At 45.0% G+C, this 13,505-nt stretch overlaps 1 protein-coding gene across 2 annotated transcripts in view; it reads right to left on the reverse strand.

Moving 5' to 3' along the window:
* AMPD1 (adenosine monophosphate deaminase 1) overlaps positions 1-13,505 on the reverse strand; it is a 139,820-nt gene that overhangs the window by 86,384 nt on the left and 39,931 nt on the right. Inside the window, exons 1-2 of one of the 2 annotated variants that reach the window (XM_069756123.1) lie at positions 6,429-6,532; positions 2,509-2,728 (exon numbers count right to left, since the gene is read on the reverse strand). In XM_069756123.1, the coding sequence (XP_069612224.1) occupies positions 2,509-2,728; positions 6,429-6,453 (245 nt within the window). In that variant the 5' untranslated portion in view covers positions 6,454-6,532. Of the gene's footprint in view, positions 1-2,508; positions 2,729-6,428; positions 6,533-13,505 lie in introns of those variants that run through there. The other variant, XM_069756122.1, reaches the window with a different exon arrangement.

Raw genomic sequence — 13,505 nt, forward strand, 5'->3', positions numbered from 1 at the left:
TCTAAGTCTGCATTCCAAATGGCGCTCCTTCCCGTCCAAGTTCTCCCATGCGCCCAAACGGTGTTTCCCCCCCCCCCCAACATATCGGGTATCAGCGTACTCAGGACAAATTGGACAACAATTTTTGGGTCCAATTTCTCCTGTTACTTTTGGGAAAATACAAAAATGGGGGCTAAAAAATAATTTTTGTGGGAAAAAAAAGAATTTTTATTTTCACGGCTCTGCGTTATAAACTGTAGTGAAACACTTGGGAGTTCAAACCTCTCACAACACATCTAAATGAGATCCTTAGGGGGTCTACTTTCCAAAATGGTGTCACTTGTGGGGAGTTTCAATGTTTAGGAACATCAGTGGCTCTCTAAACGCAACATGGCGTCCCATCTCAATTCCAGTCAATTTTGCATTGAAAAGTCAAATGGCGCTCCTTCCCTTCTGAGCTCTGCCATGCACCCAAAAAGTGGTTTACCCCCACATATGGGGTATCAGCGTTCTCAGGACAAAATGTACAACAACTTTTGGGGTCCAATTTCTTCTCTTATCCTTGGTAAAATAAAAAATTGGGGGCGAAAAGATCATTTTTGTGAAAAAATATGATTTTTTATTTTTACGGCTCTGCATTATAAACTTCTGTGAATCACTTAATGGGTCAAAGTGCTCACTCACCACACATCTAGATAAGTTCCTTAGGGGGTCTACTTTCCAAAATGGTGTCACTTGTGGGGGGTTTCAATGTTTAGGCACATCATTGGCTCTCCAAACGCAACATGGCGTCCCATCTCAATTCCTGTCAATTTGCATTGAAAAGTCAAATGGCGCTCCTTCGCTTCCGAGCTCTGCCTTGCGCCGAAACAGTGGTTTACCCCCACATATGGGGTATCAGCGTACTCAGGACAAATTGTACAACAACTTTTGTGGTCCATTTTCTCCTGTTACCCTTGGTAAAATAAAACAAATTGGAGCTAAAGTAAATTTTTTGTGGAAAAAGTTAAATGTTCATTTTTATTTAAACATTCCAAAAATTCCTGTGAAACATCTGAAAGGTTAATAAACTTCTTGAATGTGGTTTTGAGCACCTTGAGGGGTGCAGTTTTTAGAATGGTGACACACTTGGTTATTTTCTATCATATAGACCCCTCAAAATGACTTCAAATGAGATGTGGTCCCTAAAAAAAAAAAAAATGGTGTTGTAAAAATGAGAAATTACTGGTCAACTTTTAACCCTTATAACTCCCTAACAAAAAAAGTGTTGGTTCCAAAATTGTGCTGATGTAAAGTAGACATGTGGGAAATGTTACTTATTAAGTATTTTGTGTGACATATCTCTGTGATTTAATTGCATAAAAATTCAAAGTTGAAAAATTGCAAACTTTTCAAAATTTTTGCCAAATTTCCGTTTTTTTTTTTACAAATAAACGCAGGTAATATCAAAGAAATTTTACCACTATCATGAAGTACAATATGTCACGAGAAAACAATGTCAGAATCACCGGGATCCATTGAAGCGTTCCAGAGTTATAACCTCATAAAGGGACAGTGGTCAGAATTGTAAACATTGGCCTGGTCATTAACGTGCAAACCACCCTTGGGGTTAAAGGGATTCGACAACCCAAGCCTAATAAATTCAGGACCTGAATTTAAATGGGTATTCCAATCTTCAAGATTCTATCCCAATATGTAGTGGGAGTAAAAATAATAGTAGTAATAAATACCTCCAATTAGAAATATAATATAGTTCTTCTGATAAGCTATGTCGCTTACCCCATGTGCAGGGCTTTGCAGTAGCTGAGGTATCCCTGGTTATGACCATTCATATAGTGACAGTTTGTTGTTAGTGGTTGTAACTATGGATATCTAAGCTTCTGCCCTGTCTTGCATATGGAGTTTATACTCACCTCCTGCAGCATTGTCATTCCGGCAATGCTAGCACTGCTGTTCCCAGCAGTGACATGACTTTGTGTTTCATGTGTCGGCAGCAGCAAGTGAGCGGCTGCTCATCAGCTGCAGCCTTTATAATTTCATTAGAATGGACATCAGCACTGACGGACTATCATGATCTGCAGCCAAATAGGAGCCACGCATTAGCTGAGGCTGGCTCGTGACACAACAATGTCATATTACAGCCAAGAATCAGAACACTGACACCACTGGAACAGCATAGTTTTGAGAGTTGACTATAGACGCATCATCGCATGGGCTTTTATGTTAATTGAGGTCCTGAATTGATTAAGCTGTGATTGTCTAATAGTGGACAAAACAATGCTCTGTATACATGTTTATGCAGGGAGTGCCCTCTAGTGGTAGCTAAAGGGAAAATGAATGTTATAATGAAGGTAAACAGGATTGCTCTATAGTTATGAGCTCAGGTAATTTATAGTTAAAAGCAAAAACCCAACTCCATTCCCTCTTATATGGGACAAGGGTCTGAAAACAATAAAACCAGAGAGTCAGACAAAAAACATTTGACATTTCTTATAACGAAATAATGAGACTTGGCCTAGTTGTACTTACACAGGTCCCTGGGCAATAAGTGTTAATAAGAAGTTCATATCATCTACAAAGACATGGATATCTGGGTAGTTGAGATCCTTTGGTTTGTTTTTTGCCAGAGCATCATCATCTGGGTAGACAAAAACCACACCATTTTTGACCTGAAGTTTGTATCCTAGATCTGCAGGCAGGTTATCCATCCTGAAAGGATCTTCTCCTTTGGAAATTGGAGGTGTAAAGGCTGTATGGAAAGAAAAGGGTTCATACTTGTTATACTAGTCACCAAAATTTGGGGAACCAAAAGTGTGAACATTCGTAACGAGTTTCTTACAATCTACAAAAAGATGTATTAATGTGTACTGCATATGCTTTTTTTTTTTTTTTTGGGGGGGGGGATCCCATTTGAGAGTGACCACTCAATCCATACTAGTAGTACAAGATTTTACACTGTAGAAGATCAAATTAAATCTGTTTCAAAATGATGTACCTGTCTTGCCCCTTGCATTTTATGATAAATATATGCTGAAACCATGTCCTTGACCAAGTTGAGCAATAACACAATACCAGGGTGCGCTGCTATCAAAAAGATTCCTTGAGTCCAAGATTAGTTAGGCCGGTTTCACACGTCAGTGGCTCAGAAACGTGAGGTGACAGTTTCCTCACGTACCGGAGCCACTGACACACGTAGACACATTAAAATCAATGCATCTGTTCAGATGTCATTGATTTTTTGCGGACCGTGTCTCCGTGTGCCAAACACGGAGACATGTCAGTGTTCGTGGGAGCGCACGTATTACACGGACCCATTAAAGTCAATGGGTCCGTGTAAAACACGTACCGCACACGGACGTTGTCTGTGTGCAGTCCGTGTGCCGTGCAGGAGACAGCGCTACTGCAAGCGCTGTCCCCCCCACTGGTGCTGAAGCCGCGATTCATATCTTCCCTGCAGCAGCGTTTGCTGTAGAGAAGATATGAATAATAGTGTTTAAAATAAAGATCTATGCGCCCCCTTCCCCCCAATGCTGTTCTGAAAATACTCATCCGGCTCCCTCGCTGGCGCTGCTTCCTGTTCTGGCCGCATCTTCTACGGTATCAGCGGTCACGTGGTGCCGCCGATTACAGTCATGAATATGCGGCTTCACCTCCCATAGGGGTGGAGCTGCATATTCATTACTGTAAATGAGCGGCCCCACGTGACCACATACAGGAGAAGATGCGGCCAGAACAGGAAGCAGCGCCGGCGAGGGAGCGAGCTGGGTGAGTATTTTCAGAACAGCATTGGGGGGAAGGCTTTGCTGAACAGAGGTGTCCACATTCACCCAGGCATACAGACATTGGCCTTCGGTAAGTGTTCACATTTGGACAGGGAGATCAGGGACCCATCAGTTTTATGAGACCACCTTGACGATTGGTTGATGGGCTCACACTATTTGATTATATCAAATTCTGTGCAAAGCGTCTCTTAAATATTTTCCTAATGTTCAAAAGCCATTTTGCTATTCATATTTCATATATTTCATATTAGACATGCTTTTGCACGATAGAGTGCAACCTGTTTTGTATATTTATGTATGGAGGTAGCTGCTCCTGGTATGCACCTATTCACACTAGTTTGGATGTGCGAGTCTTTTTTTCTGTCATTTCTATGTTAGCTGACTGACTGCGCACTCCTCCCATCACCATGTGGTTTTTAATTGCATCTCATCACACTTGGTCCCGGTCAACTCATATGTAGGCTTTGCTGAACAGAGGTGTCCACATTCACCCAGGCATACAGACATTGGCCTTCGGTAAGTGTTCACATTTGGACAGGGAGATCAGGGACCCATCAGTTTTATGAGACCACCTTGACGATTGGTTGATGGGCTCACACTATTTGATTATATCAAATTCTGTGCAAAGCGTCTCTTAAATATTTTCCTAATGTTCAAAAGCCATTTTGCTATTCATATTTCATATATTTCATATTAGACATGCTTTTGCACGATAGAGTGCAACCTGTTTTGTATATTTATGTATGGAGGTAGCTGCTCCTGGTATGCACCTATTCACACTAGTTTGGATGTGCGAGTCTTTTTTTCTGTCATTTCTATGGTAGCTGACTGACTGCGCACTCCTCCCATCACCATGTGGTTTTTAATTGCATCTCATCACACTTGGTCCCGGTCAACTCATATGTAGGCTTTGCTGAACAGAGGTGACCACATTCACCCAGGCATACAGACATTGGCCTTCGGTAAGTGTTCACATTTGGACAGGGAGATCAGGGACCCATCAGTTTTATGAGACCACCTTGACGATTGGTTGATGGGCTCACACTATTTGATTATATCAAATTCTGTGCAAAGCGTCTCTTAAATATTTTCCTAATGTTCAAAAGCCATTTTGCTATTCATATTTCATATATTTCATATTAGACATGCTTTTGCACGATAGAGTGCAACCTGTTTTGTATATTTTCAGAACAGCGGGGGAGGCGCACAGGGGTGGGAGGGCGGGGGGCACATAGCTCTTTATTTTAAACACAATTATTCATATCTTCTCTACAGCAAACGCTGCTGCAGGGAAGATATGAATTGCGGCTTCAGCACCAGATGCTGGTACGTGTGGTACCCAGCACGGTGCGTGTGCCACACTGATGTGCCACAGAAACGTAGGGGCACACGAACACAGATAATTCCGGTACCGATTTTTTCCGGTACCGGAATTATCTGGACGTGTGAGACTGCCCTAAAATAGTATTTCCACAATGTGTTTCAACGCTGGACTAGCGTCTTGTTCAAGTAAAAAAAAACAAATGCAATTGAATCCTCTTACAAAGACTACTGTAAAGAGTTTCTAAGTGCTGCACTCTTTTTCCTAGGAGACCGGCCACTGCTGAGAGAGTGCAGAGGTGGCCAGTAACTTGGGCAGCAAGCAGTAAACAATAGAATTTTAAATCCCTCCACACTAGAAAACAGAGAGGATTTTTAATAACAAGTAAATTGTAAAGTTTTTTGTTTTTCCAAGCACTTTGCAATTTTAGCAATTTATGTTTGAGATAACCGCTTTAATGCTTGGATACTACTTTTTATTATATAGAATAACATGGACTGATATACTTTTCAACACCATAAAAGAACCTATATGCTATATTATAGTGCAGCTGCTTATCTGTAATTGCTACATTATTAAACATATGAATATCCATCCATGTAAAATATATATTTGTGTTCCGTGTAAGGCCTCCTTCACACATCCTAGTGATTCCTGTACAAGAAAAAGCAGTACTGGTGAGATCCATGGCCCGTGTCCGTGTGCCATCCGTAAGTACGTATGTGACATCTGTGTGTCCGTTTGCTTTCTGTGTTTCACATCAGTGTGGCATCGGTGTGCAGTCTGTATGTCCGTGTGACATGTACCGGCACCTGGGAAAAGCAGCACAGTTCACACTGATCCCAGGCGCCGGCTGCTGAAGGCAGCTCTCATCATTGTCACTTGGTCTCTCTAAGATCAACGTGACCATGCGACAGTGATGGGAGTCGTATTCAGCAGCAGCTTTGTCCCTCCTGTGTAAAAAAAGAATTAAATTAAAAAATCGGAGTGGGCTCAAGGGTAATTTTCATAACCAGCATAGGGAAATCCCATTGGGGGCTGTTCTTAATAATCTAGGAAAAGGGTCAATATCACAAAAGGTTCCTAGGCTATTAATAACAGCTCACAGCTGTTTGCTTAGTCTCTAATGGTGAATTTACTGGGGAACTCAGAACCATTGTGTGTGTGTTGCAATTTTCCGCTGCCAGACCCCCGTTGGGTCATGTCACATTGCAACATTCCCCACTCAGGCTACCAGCATCAGCCTTAAAGAAGTTGTCCACTACTATAAAGTTGTTGTTTTTTTCATAAATCTTGCTATTATGTGCCACTGAAAACATCTACTGTGTTTATTTTAGCAATATTACCTGTTATCATGCTGTAGCAGCACATCTTCAGTGCTGGATTCAGCTCTCATGGGGTTAATCGACAACTTCCTTTCTCCTGAGTCATTGTGCTCTAATACTACAAGTTCCATGATGCTTTGCACTGCCACTAAGCCCGAACCTAGCACACCCACTCCAAAAACACACCCAACCCACTCCAAAAACACCCAAACCCCTCCCTCCTCTCCCTCCTCTCTCTTCAAAAAGATTTGTGATGTCATTTCTGTCCAACTCCTCTTTTACATTTGTCCAACCCACACTCCATTACACATAGATAGATAGATAGATAGATAGATTGATATGGAATAGATAGATAGATAGATACTAGATAGATAAATAGATAGATAGATAGATAGATATGAGATAGATAGATAGATAGATAGATAGATAGATAGATAGATATGGAATAGATAGATAGATACTAGATAGATAGATAGATAGATAGATAGATATGAGATAGATAGATAGATAGATATGTGATAGATAGATAGATACTAGATAGATAGATAGATACTAGATAGATAGATAGATAGATATGAGATAGATAGATAGATAGATATGTGATAGATAGATATGTGATAGATAGATAGATAGATATGAGATAGATAGATAGATAGATATGTGATAGATAGATAGATACTAGATAGATAGATAGATAGATATGAGATAGATAGATAGATAGATGTGGGATAGATAGATAGATAGACACAGACAGATAGATAGAATTAGATAGATATGGGATAAATACATACAGATATATCTATATATCTATTTCCATAGATATGTCCATATCCATGTTTCTAAACCCCTTCACCCCTGGAGCTTTTTTCGTTTATCGCTCCCCTTCTTTCCAGAGCCATAATGTTTCCGTCAATATGGCCATGTGAGGGCTTATCTTTTGCGGGACAAGTTCTACTTTTGAACGACACCATTGGTTTTACCATGTCGTGTAACAGAAAATGTGAAAAAAATTCAAAGTGCGATGAAATTGCAAAAAAAGTGCAATCCCACACTTTTTTTTTGCTTGCCTTTTTGCTAGGTTCCCTAAATGCTAAGACTGTGTACACACGTTGCGGATTTGATTGCAGATCTGCAGCGTTTTTTGCCGTACGGAATTGCATCAAATCCGCAGTGTAGTGCACAATCAATGTAAGTCTATGGGAGCCGCAGACTTGTTGTGCACATGCTGCGGAAAAGGCCGCACCGAAACACAGCTTTTTTTTTTCTCTGCAGCATGTCACTTCTTTTGTGCCGAACTGCAGCGTTTCTGCACCCTTAGGCTGGGATCACACTACAGTGAGATACGGCCGTGTCTCGCAGGTTAAAACCAAGCTCTGGCACCGGCACTCTGGAGCGGAGCGTGCGGCCGCATAGCAATACATGGAGCCGCACGCTCCGCTCCGGAGTGCCGGTGCCAGAGCTTGTATTTAACCTGCGAGACTCGGCCGTATCTCGCTGTAGTGTGACTCCGGCCTTAGACTTTCATTGTGATGTAAAAAATGTCTGCAGTTTTGCTGCGGATGTGGGTCCGAGAAACGCTGCAGTTCAGGAGGAGGGAAGTGTGTGGGCGGTGACCAGGGCCGGACTGGCCATCGGGCACTTCTGGCAAATGCCAGAAGGGCCGGTGCCAGTAGTGGGCTGCTGCACTCTTTCCCCCCTACTCCCACCAGTGCCGCCGCCGCATTCAACTATACCGGCGTCGTAGTTCAATGCAATGATGGAGGAGAGAGCATCCGCTGACGCTCTCTCTCCCATCATTCCCCGCTCTGCCTCTGAGATGTGGGTTGTGCTGTATATACCACTGTGTGGGCTGTGCTGTGTATATACCACTGTGTGGGCTGTGCTGTGTATATACCACTGTGTGGGCTGTGCTGTGTATATACCACTGTGTGGGCTGTGCTGTGTATACTACTACGCGGGCTGTGCTGTATATACTACTATGCGGGCTGTGCTGTATATACTACTACGCGGGCTGTGCTGTATATACTACGACCCAGGCTGTGCTGTATACTACTACACGGGCTGTGCTGTATACTACTACGCGGGCTGTGCTGTATACTACTACGTGGGCTGTGCTATATTATGCAGGCTGTGCTATATACTATGCAAGTTGTGCTATATTATATGCGGGCTTTGATATATACTATGGGAGGTATATTATATTCTATGGGGGAGGCCGTGTTATATACTATGTGGCTGTGTTATATACTATTGCGGGGGTATATTCTATTCTATGGGGGAGGCTGTCTTATATACTATGGGGGGCTGCATTATATTCTATGGGGGCTACATTATATTCAATGGGGCTACATTATATATTATGGGGAGGTGGGCTGCATTATATTCTATGGGGGGCTGTATTAGATTTTATGAGGGATGATTGCATGATATTCTTTGATGGGGCTGCATTATATTCTATGGGGAGGTGGGCTGCATTCTATTCTATTCGGGGCTACATTATATTCTATGGGGGGCTGTATTATATTTATATTCTATGAGGGGTGATTGCATCATACTCTATGGGGGGCTGCATTATATTATTTGGGGGGTTACATTATACTCTGGGGTGGCTGCATTATACTCAGCAAATTCAGATGTAAGGCTACTTTACAAACCTTCGGCCAGACGTACCGACGGACGTTATGCTAAATTTAGCACAACGTCGGCAGCGGATGCAGTTTTACAACGCATCCGCTGCCCATTATGAGGAGCGTGGAGGAGGGGGCGGAGTTCCTGCCACGCATGCGCGGTCGGAAATGGCAGACACGTCGCACAAAAAAGGTTACATTGAACTTTTTTGTGTGTTGCGTCCGCCAAAACACGACTGATCCGTTGCTAATACAAGTCTATGGCTACAAAACGCATCCTGCGAGCACATTTGCAGGATCCGTTTTTTTTCGTCGGATCTTTTTTTTTCTGCCGGATCTTTTTTTTCCGCCGTATCCGTTTTTTTCCACCTGATCGTTTTTTTTTTCCGCCAGATCCGTTTTTTTTCTCATAGAGTTGTATTAGCGCCGGAGTGCGTCTGATGGCCACACGCCTAGACGCCTATCCATTATTAATCCAATAGTAAGAAAGTGTTAATAAAACACACACACATTTGGAAAAAAGTATTTTAATATTCTTCATTTAACCATACTTACCATACTTCAGCGCCTGCAAAAAAAAGTAAAATAATAAACCGTATACTACCTGTCCGCCGTAGTCCAATTAATAACGAGTGTCCCATGAGGATCTCCCCTATAGAACAGTGACATCGGGTGATGTCACTGCTCTATAGGACCCTCAGTGACACACTGACAGGAGACAATGGCTCCTGCAGTGCATCACTGAGGTTACTCTAGTTCAAAGTCTCACTTTATGGCAATTGCTGCATGGGAAAATGTCTCACCCAGCAATGCCAATAGTGAGACTAGGGACTATTTTCTCACAGGGGCGTAGGAATACCTTGTGAGGAATACATGATGGAAGGATACCTTCCATCATTGTGTTCCTGGAGCCCCTGGAGAGTGGTCGCATCAGCTGATGCTCCTGCTCTCCACGGGCGATCGTCGTGGGACACTCGTTTTAATGGGATTTCTGCGGACAGGGAGTATATTGTTTGTTTATTATTTTAATATTTTTTACAGGTGACACTGGCTTCGGGGAACAAAGTGACAAGTGATGGTGAGTATATACTCTATGTTATATGTACTGTATGTATGTAGTATGTATGTATGTACTGTATGTCACATGTCGTTGCATGGTGCATGTCGTTGCATGGTGCATGTCGTTGCATGGTGCATGACGTTGCATGGTGCATGTCGTCGCACGGTGCATGGTGCATGTCGTTGCATGTCGTCGCATGGTGCGTCGTCGCATGGTGCATGTCGCATGGTGCGTGTTGTCGCATGGTGCGTGTTGTCGCATGGTGCATGTCGCCACATGGTGCATGTAGCATGTCACATGTCGTCGCATGGTGCATGTCATCGCATGGTGCATGCTGTCACATGGTTCATGTCGCATGTCGTCGCATGGTGCATGTCGCATGGTGAATGTCGCATGTCGTCGCATGGTGCATGTAGCATGTCGTCGCATGGTGAATGTCGCATGTCGTCGCATGGTGCATGTCGCATGGTGCATGTAGCATGTCGTCGCATGGTGCATGTAGCATGGTGCATGTCGCATGTCGTCGCATGGTGCATGTTGTCGCATGTTCATGTCGCATGTCGGCGCATGGCGCATGTCGTTGCATGGTGCATGTAGCATGGTGCATGTCGTCGCATGGTGCATGTCGCATGGTGAATGTCGCATGTCGTCGCATGGTGCATGTAGCATGTCATCGCATGGTGCTTGTTGTTGCATGGTGAATGTCGCATGTCGTCGCATGGTGCATGTAGCATGTCGTCGCATGGTGCATGTTGTCGCATGGTTCATGTCGCATGTCGGCGCATGGTGCATGTTGTTGCATGGTGCATGTAGCATGGTGCATGTCGCATGTCGTCGCATGGTGCATGTAGCATGTCATCGCATGGTGCTTGTTGTTGCATGGTGAATGTCGCATGTCGTCGCATGGTGCATGTCGCATGGTGCATGTAGCATGTCGTCGCATGGTGCATGTTGTCGCATGGTTCATGTCGCATGTCGGCGCATGGTGCATGTTGTTGCATGGTGCATGTAGCATGGTGCATGTCACATGTCATCGCATGGTGCATGCAGCATGTCGCATGGTGCATGATGCATGTCGCATGTCGTCGCATGGTGCATGTAGCATGTCGTCGCATGGTGCATGGTGCATGTCGTCACATGGTGCATGTCGTCGCATGGTGCATGTCGTCGCATGGTGCATGTCGTTGCATGGTGCATGCAGCATGGTGCATGTCGTCGCATGGTGCATGTCGTCGCATGGTGCATGTCATCACATGGTGCATGCAGCATGTCGCATGGTGCATGTCGTCGCATGGTGTGTGTTGTATGTATGCAGGGCCGGCTCCAGGTTTTTGAGGGCCCCGGGCGAAAGAGTCTCAGTGGGCCCCCCCCCTTTAACACATACCACAATTCATGATGCCCAGATACAGCAGAGAAATATAGGTATAGTCCAATGCCATAATTCACTTCTTACATGAGTGATAGCTATTGTAAATTCTGCAGTGTATATATATATAGGACAGGAGGAGTGGTACTGTGCAGTGTATATATACAGGAGGAGTGGTACTGTGCAGTGTATATATACAGGAGGAGTGGTACTGTGCAGTGTATATATATAGGACAGGAGGAGTGGTACTGTGCAATGTATATATACAGGAGGAGTGGTACTGTACAGTGTATATATATATATATATATACAGGACAGGAGGAGTGGTACTGTGCAGTGTATATATACAGGAGGAGTGGTACTGTGCAGTGTATATATATATATATATATACAGGACAGGAGGAGTGGTACTGTGCAGTGTATATATACAGGGGAGAGGTACTGTGCGGTGTATATATACAGGGGAGAGGTACTGTGCAGTGTATATATACAGGGGAGAGGTACTGTGCAGTGTATATATACAGGGGAGAGGTACTGTGCGGTGTATATACTACAACAGCCGCCCAGCCCAGGCCCCCAGCACCTGTCCTGTATATATATTATATACACTGTATCTATACAGGCTGTGCTGGGGGCCTGGGGTGGGCGGCTGCTGTAGTGTGTGTATATATATATATATATATATATATATATATATATATATATATATATATATATATATATATATATATATATCAGCTGCAGCCGCCCAGCCCATGGCCGCCCCCCCAGGTCACCCAGACTGTCAGAATATACAGCAATATAGCATGGCACTCACTCAGGTGCCGGTAGCAGCTCCTCCAGTCCGGAATCTGCCTGTGCCTGATTAGTTCAGCACTGCACACAGCCAGGAGAGCAGAGCAGGAGAACTCTCCGCCCACAATGTCACGCTGGCTGTGTCCTTAACCCCTATGTGCCTGGCCCTGCACTGACTGAGAAGATGCTTGTGCCAGGCAGGGCAAATTGAAAGGGTAGAAAGGGTTAAAGCGGCCAGATGGATGTATGACTGCGTGAGTGGGCCCCCTGTCTTGTCAGGGCCCCGGCACTTGCCCGGGTGCGCCGGGTGCTGACGCCGGCCCTGTATGTATGTATGTACTGTGTATGTTTTTTTTTTTACATTCAACACATTAGCCGGATGATGCGACTACTACTGTCCCATCATTGGCTAATGTGTCACTCACTGTCAGTGTAGCAGGCAGAGCCCGATGGGACTTGTAGTCCCATCGGACGATGCCTGCACACACACACAGCGCCGGCACACACACACACAGCGCCGGCACACACACGCACGCACAGCGCCGGCACACACACACACGCACAGCGCCGGCACACAACCACACGCACATGCCGGCCGGCGGGCAGACACCGGCGCCGGTCCACAAAAGCACCGGCGCCGGCGGGCAGACCCCCGGCGACCGAAGCACAGCCCCGCCCGCACATCATGATCCCAGCAGCAGTAAGCACACACAGCCCCGCCCGCCCCCAGCACAGCCCTGCAGCCAGCCCCCCAGCACCGCCCACAGCCCAGTCACTCTTGATGAGTGACTGCCTACTGTGGGGGTTGGTCACGCCTGCTGCTGACGTCACGTCAATTTCTAGAGTCTGGAAATTGACGTGACGTCGGCGGAAATGAGCGGCGGCTGCAATCTGGGGGTCATGTGACCCGGACTCAGCAGCCGAAATAGCGCCACTCACAGGCAAAAACGTCAACAGAAGGTAATGGCACAATTCATTAAGGGCCCCGGGGGGTACATTGGGGGGTTAATTGAAAGTAGTGGAAAACCCATTTAAGCCACCCCAGAAATGGTGCTTCCAGAAGATGCCACAAATCTGGCGCATAGCCTGTTAGGTGTCAAGTTCCCGCCACTGCACAGGGGGAATCTCGAACCATGTCTGCTGCGGTCTCCCATTCTACATCGGCCGCAGTGGAACCTGCTCAGCAGAGACGTCGGTCCCAGCGTCTGGCTCAGCCTGATACTGTGCGAAGGGTTACTGCTGCCTTTCCA

The sequence above is a fragment of the Ranitomeya imitator genome, chromosome 3 (assembly GCF_032444005.1).
Source record: "Ranitomeya imitator isolate aRanImi1 chromosome 3, aRanImi1.pri, whole genome shotgun sequence".
In the NCBI taxonomy this organism is placed as follows: Eukaryota; Metazoa; Chordata; class Amphibia; order Anura; family Dendrobatidae; genus Ranitomeya; species Ranitomeya imitator.